The sequence below is a fragment of the Dendropsophus ebraccatus genome, chromosome 12 (assembly GCF_027789765.1).
Source record: "Dendropsophus ebraccatus isolate aDenEbr1 chromosome 12, aDenEbr1.pat, whole genome shotgun sequence".
In the NCBI taxonomy this organism is placed as follows: Eukaryota; Metazoa; Chordata; class Amphibia; order Anura; family Hylidae; genus Dendropsophus; species Dendropsophus ebraccatus.
The window spans coordinates 11,904,775-11,914,894 of NC_091465.1; the positions used below are offsets into that span (position 1 = coordinate 11,904,775).

Consider the following 10,120-nt stretch of genomic DNA (forward strand, 5'->3'; position numbering starts at 1 on the left):
TAATGATTTTTCGCACAATAATCGTCTTATGTAATAGGGCTCTTATCCTCTCACATACTCTGGCAGAATGGCTTCCTCGGTGTATATACATAGAGGTAGAGCAGGGATAGGGAACCTTGGGCTCTCCAGCTGTTGCAAAACTACAACTCCCATCATGTCTGGACAGCCAAAGCGAAGCTTTGGCTGTCCAGGCATGATGGGAATTGTAGTTTTGCAGCAACTGTAGGCCTGCAGGTTCCCCATCCCTGCTGCTACATCATACAGTGTATAATTTCAGCATATTGGTATATAATTTCCATGTCATATAAATCAGTTATCGTCCATCTTTGTAGCGGGAGAGGGTAAGTATGTCTACCAGGTTATCTGTCATTTACCAGTTATTACCAATGAGTCACACAAGATGGTTGAAAGTGAAGACTGGATGAATAATAAATGAAAATCTCCTTATTGAGAGCTGTGACTGGTGATCAAATGTATTGATGAAGAATAATGATAGTATGACCACCTATAGGCGCTTCCTGATCGATACCAACACCCAATAACATGTCTATCTCCATATGTATGATACAATCCCCTCCTGTTACACTTATATCAGGACAATGACTAAAGTGGATCATATGGCATATAGTGATCACTCTTAAAGGGGTTATCCAGCGCTACAAAAACATGGCCACTTCCCCCTACTGTTGTCTTCAGATTGGATGGGGTTTTGAAACTCAGTTCCATTGAAGTAAATAGAGCTTAAAGGGGTAGTGCACCAAAAAATTTTTTCTTTCAAATCAACTGCTGCCATGAAGTGCCAGAGATTTGTAATTTACTTCTATTAAAAAAATCTCAAGCCTTCCAGTACTTATCAGCTGCTGTATGCCCAGCAGGAAGTGGTATTATTTCCAGTCTGGAGAGTAGGAGAGGTTTTCTATGGGGATTTGCTCCTTCTCTGGACAGTTCCTGACATGGACAGAGGTGACAGTAGAGAGCACTGTGTCAGACAGGAAAGAATACACCACTTCCTGCAGGAGATACAGCAGCTGATAAGTACTGGAAGGCTTGAGATTTTTTAATAGAAGTAAATTACAAATCTCTGGCACTTCATGGCAGCAGTTGATTTGAAAGAATTTTTTTTTTTGTGTACTACCCCTTTAACCTCTTAAGGACATATGACGTACCACGCTTTGAAGTGCCGCGATCAGCCCGGGACCGCTGCTATTAGCGGGCAAGGTCTGATCGCCGTGCCCGCTAATTAGCTAATCGGAGGCAGCTGTCAAAGTTGACAGCTGCCTCCGATTACCGGAGGCAACGTTTCCCTGGGGTCTAGTGGGGGAGATCGCTCCTCCGGGACCTTGTCCCGGAGGAGCGATCTCCGTTACTGATGCCGGCCGGGGACGCGTCCAAGATGGCGCCGTCCTCGGCTCGGCACTCGTTCGTTTTCGGCTGCAGCAGCCAAAAGTAAACGAGTGCCGATCTCATGGATCTCTGCAGCATATCTATGCTGCAGAGATCTCAATGAGAGATCACAGTGTATATACTAGAAGTCCCCCAGGGGGAATAACCCTAACCCCAGGGGGGCTTCTAGTATAAGTGTAAAGAAAAAATAATAAAGTGTTGTTAATAGTAAAAAGCCCCCTCCCCTAATAAAAGTCTGAATCACCCCCCTTTTCCCAGGTTTTAAATAAAAGTAAACAAATAAATAAATAAATAAACATGTTTGGTATCGCCGCGTGCGTAATCGTCCGAACTATTAATTAATCACATTCCTGATCTCGTACGGTAAACGGCGTCAGCGCAAAAAAATCCCAAAGTGCAAAATTGCGCATTTTTGGTCGCATCAAATCCAGAAAAAATTTAATAAAAAGCGATCAAAAAGACGTATATGGGCAATCAAGGTACCGATAGAAAGATCACATCATGGCGCAAAAAATTACACCTCGCACAGCCCCATAGACCAAAGGATAAAAGCGCTATAAGCCTGGGAATGGAGCGATTTTAAGGAACCTATATTGGTTAACAACGGTTTGAATTTTTTACAGGCCATCAGATACAATATAAGTTATACATGTTATATATCGTTTTAATCGTAACGACTTGAGGAACATGCATAACAAGTCAGTTTTACCCCAGGGCGAATGGCGTAAAAACACATTTCCCCCAAATAAAAGAAATGCGTTTTTTTTTTCAATTTCACCACACTTTGAATTTTTTTCTGGTTTCGCAGTGTACTTTATGCAAAAATTCAGCCTGTCATTGCAAAGTACAATTAGTGACGCAAAAAATAAGGGGTCATGTGGGTTTCTAGGTGGAAAAATGCAAGTGCTATGGCCTTTTAAACACAAGGAGGAAAAACCGAAAATGTAAAAACGAAAATGGGCCACGTCCTTAAAGGGTTAATTGCAAACTGCACCTGAACTGGAGACAACAGTAGGGGGGAAAGTGGCCATGTTTTTGTAGCGCTGGATAACCCCTTTAAGAACTGTGGTAAGAAACATGGAGAGGTATGGTTAGCGCTCTTTATTAGAGTGATGATGGTAGAGAACACTTTCCATAGGGTGTATATGCATCATATAGGGCCCAGAAGACCTGTACCAGGGGCCCCTGCCCAATAACAGCCATTTATAACACTAGGGGTCTCCTTAGCCCCCTTCAGGTAGTAGAACTACAACTCCCAGCATGCCCCTGAAAGCAGTTCTGCAGCGCCTGGCGATCACTACATGTGTAGGTGTGCACTGGTGTTATATACAGCATGGTGTTACAGTCCAGTGGGCGTGTCCATACGTGACATGTCTCTCCATGACTTATATGGCCAGACACACCCCAGCCATCACTCCCTATAGCCGCCCGCACGCCACCCTCATTGCCCGCAGTAAACATGGCGCCAGCGATGCCGGAGTTCTACCTCTCCCTGGCACCACGTGGCGAGTCACCCTAACCCGTCGGCCGTCCGGCCCCGCCCCCCGCGCTCTGATTGGTCGCTGGCCGGCACGTTGTGCGCAGCAGGTTAGTGTGAGCCGTGCACAGCCCGGGGGGTCGTCATGGAGCTGCCGGTCCGGAATGGCTGGTTCCGGGAGACGTGTAGCCTGTGGCCGGGACAGGCCATGTCTCTGCAGGTGGAGGAGGTGCTGCACCATCACAAGTCCGCCTTCCAGGAGATCCTGGTGTTCAAGAGGTGAGCGGGGCTGCACCTGTCACCGTGCGGGGCCCCGGAGTACCGGCTGCCGGTGTGTCCCGTGTTCTCTCCATAGAATATGATATATACTGCTACCACCAACACTATACATAGGGGGATGTGCTATACAGCTATGGCTGTGCTGCAAAACTCCAACTATACGGCCGGCAGGGCATGCTGGGAGTTGTAGTTGGGCTCATACACCTGACAGGGCATGCTGGGAGTTGTAGTTGGGCTCATACACCTGACAGGGCATGCTGGGAGCTGTAGTTGGGCTCATACACCTGACAGGGCATGCTGGGAGTTGTAGTTGGGCTTATACGGCCGGCAGGGCATGCTGGGAGTTGTAGTTGGGCTCATACACCTGACAGTTCATGCAGGGAGTTATAGTTGGGCTTATACGGCCGGCAGGGCATGCTGGGAGTTGTAGTTGGGCTTATACGGCCGGCAGGGCATGCTGGGAGCTGTAGTTGGGCTCATACACCTGACAGGGCATGCTGGGAGCTGTAGTTGGGCTCATACACCTGACAGGGCATGCTGGGAGTTGTAGTTGGGCTCATACACCTGACAGGGCATGCTGGGAGTTGTAGTTGGGCTCATACACCTGACAGGGCATGCTGGGAGCTGTAGTTGGGCTTATACGGCCGGCAGGGCATGCTGGGAGCTGTAGTTGGGCTCATACACCTGACAGGGCATGCTGGGAGTTGCAGTTGGGCTTATACGGCCGGCAGGGCATGCTGGGAGTTGTAGTTGGGCTTATACGGCCGGCAGGGCATGCTGGGAGTTGTAGTTGGGCTTATACGGCCGGCAGGGCATGCTGGGAGTTGTAGTTGGGCAGTAGAGCCATAGCTTACACACGGTTCCTTTATCCCCTGGATTATGAAATGGTTTCCATGGGTCTCCAAACTGCAGCAAAACTTCATTTCCCATCATGCCTGGACAGCCAAATCCAAAGTTTTAGCTGTCCAGGCATGATGGGAGTTGTAGTTTCACAACAGCTGGAGAGCCGCAGTTTGGAGACCCATGGTTTAGACCCATATGTCGCGTCCTCCCGTGAAGAACAAACATGGTATCTTCCATTGCACAGGGAGACAGGGTTACATGTCATCAGCTTCTGATTTGAAGGTACAGGTAACCATTTATACAGTTACCACCTGCTGGGGATCAGCTATAACTCCTATCTGGACATGCTGGGAGTTGTAGTGTCAGTGGCACGTCTACAATCCCTATACCTATACAATACCTTTGGCATAGCAGAGCTGAGGCTGTTGTGTCTGACAGGCAGATCTGACAGCTGGGGTCAGGGGTCATCCCCATCTTGTTCCTGTTTGGCATCCTGTGGGCACAGCAGAGCTGAGATGGTAGCGCTGTGTAGTGTTATGGATGGAGGACAGCGGGTTCCTAGAGCCCGGCTGATGATATATACGGCCACTTATGGCCCCAGAACCTGGATGGCAACATATTCAGCTGCAGCCGAGCAATCTCTACAGTCACAGAGAATCCTGAAGACTCTGACAGTGAGGGGACGGTGTAGAGACGTGTGATACCAACATAGGATCTTGTATTCTGTTTTGCAGTAAGACGTATGGGAACGTGCTGGTGTTAGATGGGTTAATCCAGTGCACGGAGCGAGATGAGTTCTCTTACCAGGAGATGATTGCCAACCTGCCGCTGTGCAGCCACCCCAACCCAAAGAAGGTAAGAGAATGGGAGAGTCCCATAGAGGGGTACCCCACCATTACTATAGAGGGACCCTAACATCTACAGGGCAGAGAGAAACATATCCCTGGAGGATTCCCCCTCCAGTGCTACAGCTGACTATATGTGACACTATCCTTAGAGGGGAAATTGCGGGTTAGTCAAATCTAACCTGCTGACAGCTTCTTAGTGGGCACTGAGGAGGAAGGTTTGTCTCTTACCTTTATCCTCAGCGCGTGTCCCGTGCTGTTGTGCCAGGTAAGCCTTCAGGAGCGCTACTGCCTCTCCACGCACCTTTCCTGCCGGCCCCCTCCATTGATAATCATTACAGGGGACGAACAAGTTAGGGGCTGTAGCCCTGCCCCCTGTATGGTCATCTGCCCCCAGCCAACCCCCCTCCATTAATTATCGTAATTGTGTGTCCCCTCCTGCTGCTCCCTGCCCTTACCCCTTCCTCTCCCTTTCACCCCCATACACGTTATACTATGGGGCCCAGCGAGTTCTTCTGGTTTATAGGCCTTGTACACAGAACCTCGTTGGGTGTCACACAGTTGCCTTGTCCCAGCATGGCATAAATCAATGTATGTGAAGATGAGGCTTAGCTGAACTTTAGGGGTACACTTTGTTTAGAATAATAAAGGTGGGGTACACAATATGACAGATGTTCCCACCTTCCCTACGCGCCTCCACAATGTTCTGTCTACAGCTGACACCAAGCAAAACTAAAAGCTGCTCTGTTAACTGGGTGCCACCTCTTCTGAGTGTCCAACCTGACATGGAGGGGACTAGAGTATGAAGCCCCCTCCTATTCCCTGGCTGATGTCTGCAGAGCGGTTACTTCCTCTCACCCCCTATGGTCTTTGTGTCTTCCCAGGTTCTCATCATCGGTGGGGGGGATGGAGGAGTCCTGCGAGAGGTGGTAAAGCATCCGTCTGTGGAGTCAGTGGTGCAGTGTGAGATCGATGAGGTGAGTGTTGTAGTATCCGATTGTAAAACAAAACAGGGTGGGTCAGCTCACCTTGCTCCTGGAAAGTTCATGGTAATCGCAAAGGTGGGGGTGGGTGCACGGATCCCAATGTTAGCCGGACGTGGGTTCACACAAGGTGATTAGAAGGATAATAATGACTTTTGATCCAGCACTCCAGACATGTAAATATTATTATTCAATTAAAATTTTACTTTTAATAGTTCATAAAATTATTAAAACTAACGCGTTTCGCGCAATAGGGCTTAATCATGGTGTCTCCAGGTTTTGAAACTCAGTTCCATTGAAGTAAATGAAGCTTAATTACAAACCACACCTGAACTGGAGACAACAGTAGGGGGAAAAGTGGCCATGTTTTTTTAGCGCTGGATAACACCTTAAGGTTTCCTACCCCTGCTCTATGGAAACCAAGTGGTAAGGATCCTCTCCAGTATCGGCCATTATACGACTGATCTGAACCTTTCTCTTCTAGGAGGTCATCAACGTCTCCAAGCAGTATCTGCCCGGCATGGCTGTGGGTTACTCCAGTCCTAAACTCACGTTACACGTCGGCGATGGTTTCCAGTTCATGAAACAGAACCAAGACGCATTCGATGTCATCATCACGGACTCCTCCGACCCTGTCGGTAAGATGGCGCTGTGACTACAGTCAGGGAAACCAGACCGATACACTGTGTGATGTAAGAGCGGAGCTTACAGGGGACATGAACCTATTGAGTTCAGTGTACACAGCGATCAGGACATTGAGCGCCTCAGACGAAGCACTCGCCATGTATGAAGAACAAACCTTCACAGATGCTGCTATCCTCGCTCGCCCAGTCCTGCCCGGTGTGACTTCGGGTTATAGAGTAAAGGACACGCATCAGTGTCTTGTAGCCGTAAAAGCCGGCTCTTGGTTTTTCAAATGGACAGTGTTGTTGAGAGAGACATAATGAATATTTATAGTGATTTGCACCGCTACAGTGCCACCTATTGATGACTTTCTGAACATAATTGGCGAGTGCATCATCCGAATTGCCCATAGTCTGACTTTTCATCTGGTTTAGAACAGCAGAGCGCCCCCCGAGAGCCCACTAAGGTAGGGAACTTTAGAGATTCTCTGTCTCCTGTCCACCATCAGAGCTGCTATTTTACTATTATACTCCCAGCTATTATAGCTACTGAGAGAGCAGAATGTTCATCTTATTCTGAGTAGCAGCTAAATGGTAGGAAATGTGTAATAAAGACTATTTACAAATTTGCTTAATTCAAGAAACGAATCAATGATGCAAAAATAAAAAAATCAATTAAACGTGTCCACAGCCTTCAAGGATCCGACTGCTGGGCGCATGAGTCTCTAGTCACCTTGTCTTGTCTGTCTCCAGGTCCTGCAGAGTCTCTCTTTAAAGAGTCTTACTACCAGCTGATGAAGACGGCGCTCAGGGAGGGCGGGATCCTCTGCTGCCAAGGTGAGAAGGTCTCATGTGTGGTCTGCTTCCCCCCCCCCCCCCCCCCCAGCTTCTCCCCCCATTAACCCCCTGCTTTCTGTTACTGTGCAGGGGAATGTCAGTGGCTGCACCTGGACCTCATAAAGGAGATGCACAAGTTCTGCAAGACTCTGTTCCCTGTGGTAGAATACGCCTACTGCACCATCCCTACCTACCCTAGCGGCCAGATCGGCTTCATGCTGTGCAGCAAAAACCCAGTAAGTCACTTCTCCCTTAGGGTCCTATTCCACAGGTCGATGGGGGCACGATCATTAATGTAAACGAGCGCTGATCTGTTAGATTGGTGCTCGTTTACTGGGCCAATTACACGGACCGATAATAGTTTGTTTAAACACCATACTTTACCTAAAAATGTTGCAGGACTTCTCCTGCGCTCCTTCTTCCTCCCGGTCCCGCGCGGTGCTCCTGGCCAATGATTGGCTGAGCGGTCTTATCAGCTATGACAGGCCGCTCCGAAACTTCTGCATGCGAGATCGGGGGGGAGAGAAGTGCAGAAGACCTGCAACATGCTTAGGTAATGTATGGTGCTTGTGGAATTATCGGTTGCCCACCGCGCACCGCTATTACCCGTAGCGATGCACGGTCGGTGCCCGACAATTATAGGTCCAAACCTATATCAACGATTAGCCGATGATTGTTGTCATCGGCTGATCGTTGCGTTTATTACACGGAGCGATAATCCGCCGGATAGGGCCAATTATCTTTCCGTGGAATAGTACAATTAGTCGCCTTTACCTTGCACTAGAAACATCCATTGGTGAAGTGACAACCAGGGGCAGCAGTACAATCTGTGTCAGTCCTGCAGCACCAATCGACCCTGTCGATCCCTTTAGTTGCTCTTTACTGGATGCACGCTGGATCGCCCACGCTCCCCAAGTGGGTATAGTATGATCATGCAAGAGAGTCCAACAGCATCCACGATTGAATTTCCAAACCTTTATTGGTGTCCAAGTCACATAAATACGACGTTTCGACCTCTGCTGAGGTCTTTGTCAAGTAAACCAGGGGCAGCAGATCAGAATTGTCACTTTCAGTATTTCCACATCTTGCAGAACACCAATTTCCGGGAACCCGTGCGACCTCTGACTCAGGAGCAGGTGGATGAGATGAACCTCAGATACTACAATCCCAACATTCACCGGGCGGCGTTCATCCTCCCGGAGTTTACACGGAAGGTAAGATGGTTTCTGATATTGGGTGGGAATATCCAACCTTCTGCCACCTGATCTCACAGCATTGTGGGAGCTTTGTCACAGATGAAGGAGATGTCAGGGGTAATAGGCTTGGTTCTGGCCCCTATGTTCTCCTATTTTTGCTTCTTCAACTGTTGCAGAACTACAACTTCCATCAGCTGTGGGATTTTGTAGTTTTCAAACACATTGATAGGCATGAGTTGGGGACATTTCCATTTTTATATTTTTATAGAGGTGCTCATTATTAAAGGGGTTGTCCAGGCTCTTCCAGAAACAGCGCCTCTCCGACCCTCTGTGTGGGTTCTGCAGCTCCCTTCCATTAAAGTGAATGAAGCTGAATTGTAATACCACACACAACTAGAAGCCAGGGTTTGCGCTGTGTGTATATAAAGTGTTTCTAATCCTGAATAATCCCTTTAAAATTTCCCAGTGACTATACGGGGGCCTCAATGTGTTGCTTTATATGCAGTATATAGTAGCAGCACATTACTCCAGGTGTATATTGGGGTGCCCTATAGGAGATGGCATTTACAGGGCCTATCCTGGGCTGTCAACCACATTCCACATCATGGCATCAGGGGACTCAGCCGTCTATATTGTAACAAGTATCCGTCCTTCTTCCCTATCAGGCACTCGGCAATGTGTGAACCAGCGGCAGGCGTGACGGCTAACTCTTGGGAAGCTTCCGGTCTTTTCAACCAGAGACACAAGCCGCCTTCCCATGTGAATGGGACGCTGGACGCTGGACGCGGGACGCGGACGCTCTCCTGGCTCTATTCCAGTGCCGGCAACTGTGATCTGTCCACTCGTCTCTGCCCCTTCCAGGCCTAGAATCCATGGGTACAACGTGTTCCATTCTCCGCATGCATCTTCCTCTTCTGTCTTATCGCTTCTGTTAACCCTTCCTGAAGCGAGATGCCACGATCCCTGTTCATTTATGGCACGATATCTGCTGCTGCAAGGGTTAATGGGAAGCCGCCACACTTTTATTGTTAAGCTCCTCATTGCCAATGTCGTCATTATCATGTATGTTACGTATATCTATTTAATACCGAGGCTTATTCGCCCCACAAGCTGCTAGTCTTCACTCTTCCTGTTACTACGGGAAAGACGGATCAGTAACGGAATCTCATCTCCCCACCCCCAGCCAGCAATGGTTCATTCCTTTTCCCATTGGACAAATGAGGGTTGGTTGATTATAAGTGCAGGAATATGGGGGAGGGAGAATTCAGATGAGAAAACTGCAATCACCAGATGTTACCTGTCAGTAAGCAGATCCTTAACCAATGATCGCCTTCTCTGTCATTGCATCTGGGTGATTTGTGGCTTCTTCTACTGGTAGGAATAAAAAAAATTCTTTGCTGCATCTATTATATGCTTGGCTTTTATTCTCTAAGAAAATTCTTCCATCTTGTCTCCACACCCAACAGCCCAAACATATGAAGAATACAAGAAATTGTTGTCACATGCAGTACACAACTAGGACCTGCCTGAAATTCCCACAGCTCCTGTAATGTTGCTGCAGCCTCCCTGCCCAGTTTTCTTTTTGTCTTTAATATATGAGATCTACTTCTTGGTAACATCATCCACCCCTTGA

At 48.3% G+C, this 10,120-nt stretch overlaps 1 protein-coding gene across 1 annotated transcript; it reads left to right on the forward strand.

The window, feature by feature from the left end:
* Positions 1-2,975: 2,975 nt before the first annotated feature.
* Positions 2,976-9,272, forward strand: SRM (spermidine synthase). Its single transcript, XM_069948345.1, has 8 exons — positions 2,976-3,160; positions 4,738-4,858; positions 5,733-5,825; positions 6,316-6,469; positions 7,208-7,291; positions 7,382-7,527; positions 8,383-8,505; positions 9,153-9,272. The coding sequence occupies exons 1-8, from the start codon at positions 3,027-3,029 to the stop codon at positions 9,168-9,170; spliced, it is 873 nt and encodes a 290-aa protein (XP_069804446.1). The 5' UTR covers positions 2,976-3,026; the 3' UTR covers positions 9,171-9,272.
* The last annotated feature ends 848 nt before the right edge of the window (positions 9,273-10,120 follow it).

What these genes read in the sequence shown, in the direction of transcription:
- SRM (XM_069948345.1), top strand. Translation starts at nt 3,027, where the DNA reads ATGGAGCTGCCGGTCCGGAATGGCTGGTTCCGGGAGACGTGTAGCCTG. An exon ending in CGGGATCCTCTGCTGCCAAG is followed by an intron (nt 7,292 to 7,381) that starts GTGAGAAGGTCT and finishes GTTACTGTGCAG; the next exon opens with GGGAATGTCAGTGGCTGCAC. An exon ending in TGCTGTGCAGCAAAAACCCA is followed by an intron (nt 7,528 to 8,382) that starts GTAAGTCACTTC and finishes CACATCTTGCAG; the next exon opens with AACACCAATTTCCGGGAACC.